We start from the raw sequence: 16,670 nt of genomic DNA, 5'->3' as shown, positions 1-16,670 counted from the left end.
GTAGAAAAGCAGAAAAGGAGGGGGTTATTGTACTTGGCATCCGACTTTTTGTACTTTGATAGTACCATATATTATAAGCCTCTCGTTTAGTGAAGGGGACACTGGTAAATGATTCAAAACCACGTTAACTTCACGTCCATCACAGATTGACTTTAAAGTATCTGTGTGCAAGACAATTTCTAAATGGGGGAGGGGGAGGGAAAGTCACTAATAAGAATGCTATTGCAAACATGCAAGTGGCCTTCTGAATGAGAAATTAGGAGTCAGACTGGCAGAGCCCACAGGGAAGGAGGCTTATAAAAAACAAAACAAAACAGAACATACAAACAAACAAACAGACAAAAACAATGTAATGCTCTGGTACATCAGAAAAAAAAAGACAATGAATAGCCTGTGTTCTTGAGTTTCCAGTAGTCTGTCCCTTAATGAAGCCAAATGAGCTCAATCCATATTAAGAAAAATAATATGGGACAATATCATAATCAAATTCCATTGTACTGACAAACTTTGGAGTAAATGTTTACTGAAGAAAAATTCACATTACTTAAATGCCATTTTTAAAAATCTCTCAGATTCTATGGGATTCTCAGAAAAAGGAGAAAATGACACTTCCTGAATTCACTTTTTATATCCTCTCTTGATATTCTTCTAAGGTAGGTGGTAAATTAGAACTTCAACAGAAATTGGCTTCGTTATGTTTTAAGTTTGCCTTTTGTTAGAAATCTGAAAACTGACCTTCTTCAGTAGTACGAACTATTTTAGATTCACTATCCATTCCTTGGAACTCATTAAAATATGGTCGAACTTTAATTTCGTAAGTCACCCCCTTTTTCAGGTTGACTAAGACAGCGCTTCTCTCGGTTGGGACTTTGGCATCTAAATTCTGCCATGCTGACGTAGCCTGCAGGCCTGAAGTCTGACGATACATCACTCGATAGCCTTGAATAAACTGGGGCTGGCGATCAACCTGAAAAACACAGCATAAAACCAAATGGAAACATTTTAGATATGACAATGAACCCATCCTCATTTCTCTTGTACCTATTTCAGTCTTCAACTCTCATCTGGGTGACACCACTGCTTGGTAATTTATCTTCCTTCTTCTTGTATCCAATTCCAGTTCTGAATTCACATGGCCCTCAAGTTATTGTTCCCAAAATGAAGAGTGGAACAACTCTCTCTCCTGTTTAAACTACTCCATAGTATCTAAGATATCTACTTAGTTAATTCAAATTCCTTAAAGTAGCACAAAGGTCTGATAAAGCCCAGACCTGCTGATTTGTCTAGCTTCATTTCTCATCTGTCCATCCTCTTCCTATATTCAACAGTTCCCATTTTTATGATTGGATATGTAATGTGCTGCTTCTCAGGAATTTCCATTCTTATCTTTTGTCCATTCACTAACGTCTTTACTCACTCAAAACCTTTCTTGAACTCCTACTAATCAAGTTACTGGTCAAACTACATTTATAACTAATACACATAAAAAAATGCTGTGAATGAGATGGACAAGGAGCTAGGAAAACCTGGAGTAGAGAAGAAGTTGACAGAATCAGGAAGGGGAGAAAGCATTTCCCTGAAAAAGAGCAAGTGCTGGGATCTGCAAGGAAAGTAGGATCAATTATTCCTGAGGAAGAAGTGTAGAAACAGCATGTATAAAATTTCTACGGTGGGCTGCCTGGGTGGCTCAGTAGGTTTAGCATCCAACTCTTCATTTGAGGTCAGGATATGACTCCAGGGGCGTGGGTTCGAGCGCTGCATCAGACTCCATGCTAAGTGTGGTGCCTGCCTAAGATTCTCTCTCTCTCTCTCTCTCTCTCTCTCTCTCTCTCTCCTCTCTCCCTCTGCCTGTTCATGCACATGCTCTCTCTCTTTCTCTCTAAAACAACAAGCAAACAAACATTCCTATGGCTGGAGGAAGTATATGAGAAGACTGGGAATTGTGAAGCTAGAGCATCTGTTTTAAAGGAATATGAAGGGGCATCTGAGTGGCTCAGTCAGTTGAGTGACTGACTCTCAATTTAGGCTCAGGTCATGATCTCACAGTTTGTGGGATCGAGCCCTGCATAGAGCTCTGTGCTGACAAGTGTGGAATCTTGATTGATCCCCTCTCTTTCTCTCTGCCCCTCTTCTGTTTTCATTCCCTCTCCCTCTCTCTCAAAATAAATAAACAAACTTTAAAAAGGCATATGAAAAACTCCTACCCACTAGCAAATTATTAAATGAAAGACTTTAATTAATTTATCAGTTTCTAGCTCCTTGAATAGACCCACTATTGGCACAATTTGATAACTTTCTTGATCCTTTCATTCACTTAAAAGTACAGAGAATAAGCAGCTGTTTTGAATGAAAATCTGAAATTTTGACTCTGAAAACTCATACCAAATAAAAATTTGAAGAAGCTCTATTGTTCACTCATAATAATTACATGAACACTGAATACATAAAAAATGGAACCTACAAATAAAATATGTTCTCCTTATACATTTATTAAACAATCTCTATTGGAGTTTCACCATTATTTCATTTTCAGGGAGAAGAGGATTTTTAGCTTTTAAATATTTTTTAATGGCATTTTTTGTAAGAATCGCTTGATTTAAAAATAACTATCACAGCACCTTCTTCAATTAATTTTCCATAGATTATAGTTTAATAGCCATATTCTAAGAAGCCTTTAACTTGACATATTTCACTGTCAAATAAAGTATAAAACTTAATGGAGAAGAGATGGAAGGGCCTCATTTCAGGAAAAGTTGAGAGAGAAGAAATAGAGAAGATGAGGAGGAAAATGGTTATTTCAACTTTTTAAAAACTTCTTCATCCAACTATTAACACATGAATAAAAGGTATTCCCTTATGTATTAACTTCTAACATTTATTTTTTAGTTGCTGCATTTAACAATTATCTTTAAGTGAAAGCAGAAAATTTTAAAACACAGAACCTCAATCAAAATATAGTGGAACAAAGGGGCATTTTTCTATATTTAGAACATCCAAGCTAGAGAATCCATGAAGCCGGTGGGCTGAACACATGTGTTTCTATGTCTATCTAAGTCTTAACACCTTCCTTCATCCACCTCCATCTAACCCTCAAAGACTTTCTGGAATTAGTGCTATACTCATATGAGATTATGTCAAGAAAAGTTATCCCGGCTCTGATGCCAAAGCTCATGATCTTTGAATCTTTATCCATGCTTGGTGTTTGTACCAACAGGCATAATTTTTGAAGCGCAGAAGTTGTTCTGACACTACAAACAAGGCAACTCAAAAGCAAAAGTTAAATTGATGAGAGCCAAAGAGAGATGTCTTTAATCAAAACTGTCAATGTTCAAAAATTCCTTGCAGCATATGTTAAAACAACATTAAGCTGGCATTTTATAAACTTCTCTGCATTCGCTTTAAGTGAATTTATATACTGAAAGAAAGACATAACTCACAATAATAGCTTGTTAATACTGAAAGAAGCAAGCTGTGTTTTTAGGAAGAACATTAAGCAGCTGTTTCCAGATGAAGAGAGTGTGTAAATCAGGGTAAATTGGTTTTATCCATGTTTGGTTTTCATTAATTAAGTGTTTCAGGGACTTTATGAAGCTAATGTTTACTACACAGCATCGCCTTGCTCACTTCAGTGTACATTGCGTTTAACCAGTATATTCTCATGGCCTGCTTAATAACTGAATAGTTTAACTTGGTTTTGTGCAGTTGCAATATTCTTTTCAGAAGAAAATTTGTTGTTACAGGTGGAAGCAGAAATGAAAATGCCAAACATTACCTTTAAAAAACTAGGTGGGATTTGTATTGGATATGTGTTCTGTACCACTGACTTTTAGAGCACATTTTGACAGGTGGTCATTTTCAAGTTAAACCATATGCTTGTCACTGATTTTATTAAAATTCTGTTTATAAGAAGGAGGATTTTCTTTAGAGTTGATGATAATCAGAGTCCGGCCACAAAACCATGGGTTTACAGAATTTTAAAAATTTGTATTTTCTGAAATAGGAATAAAAAAGCGTTGTCTTCAGGAAAAAGTCAAAGGATGAAGCAAGTTTCCATCTTCCAATCATAAGGTCCCACATGAGCTACAGTTCAGCCTTTTAAATTTTCTAAGCCTCAGTTTTCTTTTCTTTTTTTTTTTTTTTAGAGATGATTATTGTTTTATTTATTTATTTTTTTTATATAACTTATTGTCAAGGTAGCTAACATACAGTGCATATAGTGTGCTCTTGGCTTTGGGAGTAGATTCCCGTGATTCATCATTTACATACAACACCCAGTTGAGCCTCAGTTTTCTTAATTTGCTCAAATAATATTCATATTACATGGGTCCAGATACAATTAAATGGCTATTATAAGTTAAAGAATTTTGTAAGTTGTAGGGATGCACAATGACAGAGCACCCTTGTTAAGTTAGGGATATGGTAAAGACAAAATAAAGGTCCATGTGACCCTCAAATCAGCATGCCCATAAATGTTTAAGTGAGATGCTTACCACCATCTTTTCAATTTAAAAAAAATCCACCTCAATTGAAAATTCAAAGTGAATTTTCTTTCGTGAGCTAAGTCTGCTAAGTGGCTGATCTGGATTAAGCTGAGATCTGAAATTCTAGTTTGCCAATGCACACTTTCTTTTTTTTTTTTTTTTTTTTTAATTTTTTTTTCAACGTTTTTTATTTATTTTTGGGACAGAGAAAGACAGAGCATGAACGGGGGAGGGGCAGAGAGAGAGGGAGACACAGAATCGGAAACAGGCTCCAGGCTCCGAGCCATCAGCCCAGAGCCTGACGCGGGGCTCGAACTCACAGACCGCGAGATCGTGACCTGGCTGAAGTCGGACGCTTAACCGACTGCGCCACCCAGGCACCCCGCCAATGCACACTTTCAATTTCAGTAGCTGTGATGTTTAAAGGGCAAAGGATCTGTGGTTCTTTTTGTCTTTGAACAAAAACAAGACAGACAGACAGACACACACACACACACACACACACATGAATAACTGTTTATTAAATAAGAGATTTATTGCTATTTTCTTTGTGAAACATTCATTTTCTTACGATTTTTGCCTACTCTCATTATAAGAGCAGTCATCTTTAGAAAGCACCCATTACTAACTACTCTTACTTCAAGATTAGTCTTGGTAAACCACGTCAGCTGGCCTCCAAATCTAAATACATGGGTTGGGGGATATATTTCTTTTCTCTAATATCACATCTGTAATTCAGATACTAACAGTGTAATAATTTATTTATTTATTTTTATTTATTTATTTTTTAACATGAAATTTATTGTCAAATTGGTTTCCATACAACACCCAGTGCTCATCCCAACAGGTGCCTTCCTCAATGCCCATCACCCAGCCCCCCCCCCCCTCCCACCCCCCATCAACCCTCAGTTCATTCTCAGTTTTTAAGAGTCTCTTATGGTTTGGCTCTCTCCTTCTCTAAGTTTTTTCCCCTTCCCCTCCCCCATGGTCTTCTGTTAAGTTTCTCAGGATCCACACAGTGTAATAATTTAAAGAACATATACAGTTAGCAGTTGAAAATATGACATGGAAGTAAAACATTTGGCTATAATTTCTTTAGCAACTGACCCCTCCCCCAGTCTGACTTTAGTTCACTAAAGTTACCTCTCAGATACACACTTACCTCATGTGTAACTACTGATTCGTGGGGAACAATACCCTGTGATATAACTGAACACTTTCTTTTTTAAAACAAAAATAAAAATGTATTAAAACAACTGATCTGATCATTCAACAGACAGTAATTGAAAGGGCATTCTGTAATAGATGCTCTGCCATGAAAACACAAAAATGAAAAACATGGACTCCAGACTCACAGAAGCCAAACTCATGAGAGAGAAAGATATGCAAACTAATAATGACAAGCTTCGTGGGACACAGAGATGAATATGACAAGGTTCCTCTCCTGGAAGAACTCCCAGACTACAGACCTGCAATTTTCATCTAATTTGATTTATTCTTTTAAACTCAGTGACTTTTAAAGTGATTAACTTCATAAACATAATGACTTTGATTCTTACTCAAACAATTTCCACATTTAGAAGCAGCTTAAAAGAAGTCCTTTCAAAACTCCCCACAGAGCTGAGACTTTTTCAATTGAGATTGAAGAAAAATCTGCTTTAAAAATACAACTATTTGCTTGGCATTTTAGTTTTATATTTGGCCAAAGTTACAGAGAGATGGAAGAGGCATGTCAGATACTACCCCTCCTGTGCCACTGGAAAAATGATGAGGTCATTACGTTCCTTCCATGGGAGTAGAAGAACAGAAATCATTATACACAGAAAACAGGATAAGTCTATGCAAAATAATGTTAAAAATGGAATCAGAAACAATGTAGTCTTAAATAATTATTATACACTTAGTTTTATTGTCGTTGAAGTGTTATCCACTTTTGTACTCATAGGCCAAAATTTTGATCATGTGATCTGGCTTAAGAAGTAACAAAATGTCCCCATCTAGGACCTAATGCCAAATCCACCATTAAAAGGTAGGCCTTCTGAATATATATTTGTCTACAGTTTATCTTTAAAGTAAAAAAAAAACACATACACAAAAGTATATTTAAAGTAAATAAATTCTAATCCTATTTTTACAGGTGTAGGATATTGGGAATATTGTCCAACCCGAATACATTGGCTTCCTTTTATAAAGTTGTAGAAGTACACTAACCAGCCTTAAATGTTATTTTGGGTTTTCCTGTTCTAATATGATAATGCCTTCATATTTCCCCATATAGTTGAAAATAAGTGGTGATGCTTTTTCTGGTGCCTGAAGATAGAGTTAATCACTTCTTCTTTGATTGAAACCTCTCTATAGGGTACATATATGCCTGTTATGGCTCTTATCCCTGTCTATTGTCATTAAGCATTTCCATGTTTTTCTCAAGTAGATTTATGTTTTTTTGATAGTTCTCCACCAGATCTAGTATAAAATTGGCCCACAAAAAATGTTTGTTGAGTTGGATTTGTTCAATGGATTTATTACTGAGGGGACACTGGAATAATTCTCTTTAATGTTATTTTATACTTCAAATATAATTAAGAACTGATGAAAAATAGCCAGTTTTCCTTTCTCAGCTCCCTTTTTGATGGAGTTGATAAACGGTTATTTCCCTAAAGAAACATGGACTTTAAAAGAGGATGGTGAAAATCCAATTTCTTCTTACTTAGTCATTCTTTTACTACAACAAAAGAGCAATAATAGTGACAAAATTATAGTCTCCCAGTTAATATTAAAATTAAAGTAAAAATTTTGTAAGTATCTGTACCTCAAATGTCCATTACTTATACAATACACAAGATCTATCACAGACATAGAGGGCTTAAAGAAGTTGTGGTCTTCTAACATCCTGATATATTATGGATTTTTAGAGGTTATAATAGAGAAATCTTAGATATAAATAAGACGTTGGCACTAACTATGTTATGCACAGGGAAGAACATTATCTGGCTCTTCTCAAAACACAGACACATACGTAGATACAAACACATATACACAAATGTTAGTATTCTCTAATATGACTAATGTGGCTATTTTTACACTATTTGTTGTTTTTACTCTAGTGGCTACCAAGTGATCAAAACATTTTGCATTTTATATAACAGTGGGTAGGTTGACATTTAACAATGATGGAATTGAATATTCCTAACTTATACTAACATATCAACTTGCTTCTTAAAATCCATTACTTTCTTACTATATATGTCCAATTATTAAAATCATATTCATGTTTTGGTGCTGCTACTTGAGATTCGGCTAAAAGAATGTACAGATGATTTATTTAAATTCAGAAAGAAACTCGGTCAAATTAAAAATTTTTGTGCTTCAAATGACACCACTAAGAAAGTCAAAACCAACCCACAGAAAAGATATTTATTGACAAAAAACATTTACAAATAATATATCTGATAAGTGGTTTGTATCCAATATATAACAAGCACAAGTCTAAAATAAAGACAAACAGCCCAACTTAAAAATGAGCAAGGAATTTGAACAGACATTTCTGTAAAGAAGATATACAAATGTTCAAGCACATGAAAAGATGGAAAACATCATTAGTTATTAAAGAAATGCAAGTCAAAACCACAAAGATATTCCACTTACACCTACTAGAATGGTTATAATGAAATAGAAGATAACAAGTGTTGAGGAAGCTGTGAGAGAAATTGGTGAGGTTGTGGAAGAAACGAATTTTCAAGCATTGCTGGTGAAAACAAAATGGTATAACCACTTGTGAAAACATTTTGGCAGTTGATCCAAATGTTACAGAGTTATCATTTTACTCAGCAATTCCTAGGTAGATACCAAGAGAAATTAAAACACATGAGAGAAATGAAAACATATGTCAACATGTACTCAAATGTTTATGGCCCCCTCGTTCATAGTAGCCCCAAATGGAAACAACTGAAAGGTGCATCAGGCTATGAATAAACAGAGTATGTGATGCATCTGTGTGATGGAATGCTATCCAGTAATAAAAAGGAACAAAGTACTGATACATATATTACAACCTGTTTGAACCTGGAAAACCTGACACTGAGTGAAAGAAGCAGGACACAAAAGACTACACATTGCCTGATTTCATTCATATGAGAGGAACAGGCACATCTACAGAGGCAGAGAGTAGATCGGTGCTTGCAAAGGGCTAAAGCAGGGGGAATGGAGGAGGCACTCCCAACGAACACAGAGTTCTTTCTATTTTCGGATGATAAAATGTCCTAAAGTCAGATTTTGAGGATGATTGCACAATTCTGTAAATAGAGTGAACACAGAGCTGTACACCCTAACTCTGATAGGTTAATTATATCTCAGTAAAGCTTTTAAAAAATAAGATGAAACACACCATAGTTCTATTGCAAACTATCTTACTCTTCCATTCTATTGAATATTTTTCTTTTTTGCCATTGATTCCACCTTGATTTAAATGATGAGGGCTTCTGTTACTATTTGTGTGTTGATTCTCATTTTCCTTGTTTGATTTGTTTTCTCAAAGGAATAAAAGAAAGTGCCATTAATACTGCCTTTGAAACTTACCGTCCACGTGACTTGAACAGTGGTGGGAGTCAACACAACTGGAGTATGGAGACGGACAATGACATCTCCCAGTTCTTTCTGTACTTGTCTATGGTCCACTCCTTGTGCTGGTGGGCTGATATCTACAGAGATAACCATTCCCAATAGTTAAAAATTCATCATAAAATTCCAATTTGTATTGTATAAGACAATATTATAGGTCATTAGAAATAATTGCAGAGGAAAAAATTGAAACCTTTATTGACAAACAACACAACAACAACATTAGAGCATATTTATGTACATACCACCCAGGGGCTAGGACATAATTTGAGAGATACTATTTATCTTTCCTAAAACAATATTAATAAAAGTGTTCATAATCTCTTACTCCCTTCAAATACATTGTTGTGGAAGATCTATTATTTGCTTATTAAGAAATAAAGTATATGCCATAAGACTTCTTTAGGAACATGAGTTTTCTATAGACGCGGGCATATGGAAGGACTTTCCTGAGTAGTTAAGGGAGCAATATCTGAAAACTGCTGTTTAGGAATTTGTTTAATCCCTTTTCCCAATTGGAAGACTGTGTGTTCTTACTCCTTGACCTATTCCAGACTGGAAGCATGGAAATAACATAATCAGGGGAAACTGAGAAGTGAATTATGTCACAAATGGTTAACAAACTGAGTGAAAGAAGGGAAAATGCCCCTCACCCTCCAAATTCACAAAAATATTTTGACTGAAAAAAGTAGAATACTGATAAACTGTTCTAGAGTAATAAACTTTGAGCAGGACTTCAATATCTGACAAATAAAAAAGGAATTCAGCTGCTTTTTGGAAGTGATAAGAGAGAGGAGAGGGAAAAATCATTGCAATATTTAGAATGATATACTCTCAGCCATATATTGTTTGGCCCTGTATCCATCATTCATATAATACTACTCTATTGTTCCATACAATGGTTTATATCCTATGTACCATTAAGAAAAAAACTAAGATAAATTACAGACATTCAATTCATCAAATTGATACCACAGACTAAATTTCACACATACTCAAATCAACTGCTTTAACTGGTGCACAGCAATATTAAGTTGAATTCTTTTTTCTCCAACTATTTTCTTTTTTTTTTCTTTTTTTTTTCTCCAACTCTCTTTCAAGGGAGGAGTCTAATTTGAAATAATTCATTTTTAATCCTGTTTTCTCCCATTTTCTCAGGCCACAATACAACACTCTTGCAAAAATATTTTTAAGTGCATATTTCAGTCATAACTTAAATTGGGTACACTAACTTAAATTGGGACATCAATAGTGAAGAGGGTGAGGGTTATGGGCAAAATGGGTGACGGGGAGTGGGAGGTACAGGCTTTAGTTATTAAACGAATAAGTCATGGAATAAAAGCTATAGCATAGGGCACATAACCACCAGAAAACAAATTGGCGGTTGCCAGATGGGAGGGGGATATGGATGAAATAGGTGAAGGGGAATGAGTACACATATTTTGATGAGTGATGAGTAATGTATAGAATTATTGAATCATAATATTGTATACGTAAAACTAATATAACACTGAATGCTAATTATGTTCAAATTTAAAAATAAATTAATATATATTTTTAAGCCACAGAATAGGGAACATAGTCAATGATGTTATGATAGTGCTGTATGGTGACAGATGGGTAGCTACTCTCGTGGTGAACATAGCATAATACAGAGATGATGGCTCACTATGTCGTACACCTGAAACTAATGTAACATTGTGTGTCAACTATACTCAAAAAAATTCAAAAAAGAAAATAAAATTCTCAAGGATCTTAGCATGACTTGGAAGAATGCATTAATTTGGCATTAGCATTTGGTATATAATTAAAGTGTTGCCTTTATTAGTATTTGGAATTTATATCAATAATTTACAAACTTGATTATAATTAAAACAGGATTAAAATATCTTAGAACTCTTCTGCTGTTTTCCAACCCTCTGTACCAATCCGAGTAAAGCACAAACTTATCTCATGACTCAGGATATATATTTGCTGCTATTATCTGGAAAATGTAAATGTAAGTAATAAAAAAAAATGAGTGAAAAAACCAGGACATTAATATTTGGGAACTACACTTTGGTGATTTTCTCCCCAGTTCCAGTGTTTTTCATCCTTAACATAAATAGCATAACTAGTTTTACTTCATTTAGGAAAAAAAACATATTAATAATATTATATGAATAATATTGACCTTTGCTGTCACATCTATGGTCTCCTGTGATATTGACAGGACAAGTATTTGCTGCCTTTCTAAAATAAAAGATTTCTAAGTTCTATGGTACTTAGTATCTTAAAGTATATTTAAAAATATCTTTAATATCTTTAAAAATGATGTTAATATCTTTAATATTTTAAAAATAAGAGCTCACACAGCAAAGTATTCTTTGAAAAGAAGTGCTTTGCTGAATGCAAAGCTGTTAAAAGTATGATGTCAAAAAATGATCCTGCCATTCAGACACAAAACATGAGTTTTCCTATTAAATATCTGTTAAGAGAACATAAGTCTTTTGCTCTATGTAGTCTCTCAACTGGAACAAGCCAGATCACAAACAACTTTTCATTAATCTTTTTTGACCTTTTCACCAAGAAGTTATTTTATGAGTCAAGATTTAGTGTCTGGCAGTTATGGAATGATCAAGAAGGTCTGCCGGATATAATCACAGCAAGAGTCTCCCCCATCCTGTTATCTTCCACCTTTCACTGCAACTGCACACAAAAACTGACTCTTTCTCTCCACACTAGTAAAAATGACCTTGTTACTGTAATTTGTTGAGTGAAAACCATATATGTCGTCAAGTTCAATAATTTAATTTACTCATTAAATCCAGACACACTAAAGGAGACTGGATCTAAGGAAGGTAAAATATAACCAGTTTCAGATCTTCAAATTCCTTGTTGTACTTTTTCTTCCTCTAGAGACAGGTTCTTTACCTACAGGCCCTTTATCATCATGGAAAATTAATCACATTACTGCTTAGAGAACAATAGCAAAGTGGCATTCCCTCCTCCCTTGACTGTCATCATGTCAGCAACGTTACAAAATCACGTGGTGACTTTATTTCACTTGATTCCTTGGCGCCCTTCTCTGTTATAATAGCACGCTAGTTACTATCACTGAACTACATTGTAATTATAATAATATTTTTATGGCTGTATGGTGCTTTTCATTGCATAAAAATACTACTTTGAATTATATCCTGTTCAAAGCCTTTTACAAATAAGAAATAATTAACCCTTTCTCAAGAACCCTGTGGGAAGCAGTTTGTAACAAATAATAAAGCCATAGTGTCTGCTTTATTATTTCCATCTACTACTAGTAGGAAGGGAAATTGTAATGCAACATCCTGTATTAACCCCTAGACTTCATGACATCTTAATTTGAAGAGACAGGCTAATAAAGATTAGAAGAAAAACTTCAGTTTTGAGATTATAATATGCTGGGTGGTTTTTTTTGAGTTTTTATTTAAATTCCAATTAGTTAACATACAATGTATATTAGTTTCTGGTGTACAGTATAGTGATTCAACACTTCCTATACAACACCTGGTGCTCATCACAGCAGGTGCATTCCTATATCCCCATCAGCTCTTTTACCCATCCCCCCTCCTAGCTTCCCTTCGGTAACCATCAAGTGATTCTCTATAGTTGAGTCTGTTTCTTGGTTGGCCTCCCTCTCTCTTTTTTCTTTCCTTTGCTTGTTTGTTTTGTTCTTTAAATATTTTTTTTATTAGCCAAAAGAATCACATACCTCACAAAGAAAACTTGATTTACTCCTTTCTGAAACAAATTGCTCCTTTAACCATCTGATAAAAGACACTATACGGATGCTTGTCAAACTTGACCAAACATCACCTGGAGAGCACCTTACCACAGACTGCAGGGCTGCACCCCCAGAGCTTCTGAACTGCGGATCAAGAGTCTGCCTTTCTAACATGGTCCTACGTGATGCAGATACTGCTTCTGTAGGAACTACACCTGGAGACTCTCTGCACTAAAAACAGAATTCTTGAACACTACGAGTAATGATGATATCCCTATCTGGGCATTGTATCCATTAAAGATCAGTTTTTGCTATTGCAAAATTAGTTTCAAAAGCGGCACATGTTTCCTCCCTTTGAAATATGGTAAAGCCCTAACTTAGGTGATTTACTCTTACTATGTATATGGACCCAATTATTTTGTTTATCTTTTACTAAACAGACCCTGACAATTCCCAGAAGAGGACACACTCACCAAGGTGAACAGCAAGTTCCTTTCCCTGGATCAGGTCTAATGAATCATTGTAATAAGTGATCAGACACATGTATCTTTCCTCACACAATCCCTTTGTTCTCAAAGATCTGCTTAATGCCTCCTTCCAGAACCAGTCATGTTTACAGCTATTGAAATTACCTTGTGTGCGCACAGGATCTGACATCGGGCTTGGGTCGCTCAGACCTTGGGGGTTGATTGCTCTGACCATGAATAAATAGATCGTGTTGGGCCGCAGGCCTCTCACTGTAAAGAGGGTGGTCTTCACATGGTTTGCCACTGTCTGCCAGCTATTGCTCACGGATTGGCTGAAACATGAACAGGACTTCCATTTAAAGAACTGTCTTAAAGGTATCGGAAATGGAGTTGGGCATCAATGACAAAAGTTAATGGCTGAAAATTAAACACACACACGCACAACACTTGAAGTGTTAAGCCCAATAAATGAAACATTTGGATGATTTCTGTTTATTCAACAACAAAGCCGAGCCCACCTAACGGAAGTGCCATGCACAACAAAATTAAACTCAGCCCAGGAGATGTGACAGCACTTTGCTAATGCACAGCAGCCCACTAAATGAATACCTGTAAAAGGAACAGAGGCCAAGATCACAACATCAAGTTTATACAATAAATATGGTCCTCGTAAATGTATATATATATATACCTTGAAAAGAATTAACCTGTAGAAAGAATAAATGGACTACAGAGTAAATTATGCCAATACATTTTCCTGTTACAAGGTGTGTTTTCTTTTGCATCAATTCCACATGCAATATTATAATAGAGCCTTCTAAAACTACATATCTGTAAAAGAAGAAAGGAAGCACGTAAGGAATATTTTCCCTTGGTCACATTTTTAATAAAATTGTACATTACATAGTACTGTGATTTCTCATCTTCAAATGGTGAAATACCTCTGAAAATATGTGTGGAAACCCCTTAGCAGCCACTTACAGATGGGATGCCCATTTAGAAAATTTTGTCTAGAGACAAATGCTGTTTTTGTTCATAACGAGAAGAAAATTGTGATTTTTTCAGGGCCGACCATTTACTTTTCAGCAGTTCTTATATATTAAAGCATGAAAATTATAGAAAAATAGTATTTTGAAAGTTGGACATGACATATTTATTGATCATTACCTTAAATAGATTAGGGAAGCCTAAAATGAAAGTAATGATTTGTCCTAATGCTTGAAAATGACAGTGGCTATCACTATCTTTATAAAGGCAAATCAAAGCACATTGAAACAATGCAAACTTCATTTTCTCATTTGTATAAATATTTTATTAAATTTTCATGGTGATTGTATCATGACATTTGCTAATTTATAGTCTATATCCTTACGTTGATGAAATTTTTTTTTTCAAATAGCAATTGGGCATATCTTTGTTTTAGCAACCAGAAGTACATGGAATCAATTCCGTAGCTGTAGTTTTTCATTTTAAAGGCATATCCAATTAATGTATTAAAATATAGAGCATAAAAACAATGGAATGACTTTAAGTTCTGCTTTAATTATTAGGAAGCAAGTTTCTAGGGTTTCATGCCTCAATAAATATTGCAGAACTTAAAAATGTCTGTGCCCAATTGAATTACTTTCTGCCTAGTTCTAATGACAATAATCTCATCTTAAATCTTTACAATGGTCAGGGTAAAGAAGGGATCTATATGATTATGTCATGAGCTAGATCCCCATAGGCTTAGGCATGGGTAATGCATAATTTAATCCTATAATCAACTTATAAATGAAAGAATAACAACAACAACAAAAAACTAGAGTATATCCTTGAATAAAATCAGATATAAAAGATAAGTACTGAAAATGCACTGTTAAACATGTTCTTAAGATAAAACAGCAGGATAGCTCACATGAGATTTTAGGATATAGGAGCTAAAGCAAAAACCCATGGAGAAAAGAAAAGGAAGTGTCCCATACCTGAAAGCCTCAATGATATATGCACTTGCTGGAAAGGCTCCAGGGGTACCTGGTTGCCAGGACAAGGTGACACTGTTCTTAGTAACATCAGTGACCTGTGGTTTGGATGGTGGCCCTGGCAGGTCACTTAAATCATAATTTTTACTGATTGTTGCTCCAGAGTCTATAGAGGACAAACAGAAAATGCTTCATTCCTGATTGCATATACTGACATAATACTTAAAAACAGGAAAAACAGTCTGTTAAAGAAATTGACCTAGACAATGAGCAGTTCATTTTCATGAATCAAAAGTATATAAATGAATATTTGCTTTTCCTACATGTTACCAAATGCTTACTTTCACATAAGCTCTAGAATTGCTTATTCTTCAGAGAGAGGTAATAAATACACTTATCAAGGACAAAAAGCAAGAAAATCTCTCCCCTTAACTATATCAGATTGCATATATGCAATGTTTTGTGGAGGAATTGAAAAGTGGCATACGACTTAGTTTTTACATTCAATGAATTTAAAATCTGAATCTGAATCTTCAACTGTTATTTGGTAATGGGCTAATCACTAAAATGGACTCGAGTTTTCTTCTGTTAAGGTAATTCCCAAGGACTCACCAGTCACATCCAGCACAGCACTCCAGGAAGTCTCCCCACTTGAACTTGTAGCCACACAAGTATAAGTACCAGTATCAGAAATCTAGTGTGCAAGGGAGGGAGAGAATTCAACTCTTTCAATTAATTTGTATTTCGTCAATCTCAACAAGGTAACATTTAATTTCTTAAAATGTGGTATGTCATTTAGCTGTCAAAATTATTCATTAGAATGAATCACAGGTACACATAAAATATTACAATAAACTCATATAATATATTATTTTATTCATAAAAGGAATTCAATGATTTTTTATTATACTTCTACAATTAAATGTTATTTGTCTGGTAAACTCTCTTTGACCCTCTTGCCTCTGTGGTAATGCCCTTATCTTTGTATAACTCCAATTTATAATGCGGCTTCGCTGTGTGAGAGTTACATGCAGGCAACTCAGGACAGAACTTTTCAGAATCTTATAAATATTCAGAGATGAGAAATGCAAAGCTGTCCTCTCTATCTCCAATACATTATGTTTCAATGGAGAAAATGTACTCAGGAGTAAATAAGCACTGAAATAACACGGGGCTGGTCTTCTTTTTTTTAAGACATGGAGAAAGTGAAGAAGGAAAACACACACACACACACACACACACACACACACACAAAACCTAAGCAACTAAATCTCTCCCCATAAATAAATTAGTATTCACTTATATTTAAGTTGTAGTAGTGTGACAGAGAATGAAATAAAGTTGTATCATTAAAAACCAAACCATGTCTATGGAATCATTGCACTTTAGAGCTGAAAGGGAC

General features: G+C 34.9%; 1 protein-coding gene across 1 annotated transcript in view; it reads right to left on the bottom strand.

Annotated features, from left to right (window-relative positions):
- ROBO2 (roundabout guidance receptor 2) overlaps positions 1-16,670 on the bottom strand; it is a 600,254-nt gene that overhangs the window by 84,050 nt on the left and 499,534 nt on the right. Inside the window, exons 12-16 of the mRNA XM_042998321.1 lie at positions 15,881-15,962; positions 15,272-15,434; positions 13,473-13,639; positions 9,057-9,178; positions 736-967 (exon numbers count right to left, since the gene is read on the bottom strand). Of these exons, the coding sequence (XP_042854255.1) occupies positions 736-967; positions 9,057-9,178; positions 13,473-13,639; positions 15,272-15,434; positions 15,881-15,962 (766 nt within the window). The remainder of the gene's footprint in view (positions 1-735; positions 968-9,056; positions 9,179-13,472; positions 13,640-15,271; positions 15,435-15,880; positions 15,963-16,670) is intronic.

Source organism: Panthera tigris, chromosome C2 (assembly GCF_018350195.1).
Source record: "Panthera tigris isolate Pti1 chromosome C2, P.tigris_Pti1_mat1.1, whole genome shotgun sequence".
Classification (NCBI taxonomy): domain Eukaryota; kingdom Metazoa; phylum Chordata; class Mammalia; order Carnivora; family Felidae; genus Panthera; species Panthera tigris.
Note: the sequence above shows the minus strand (reverse complement) of the source record. Positions and strands in the feature narration are given on the sequence as shown.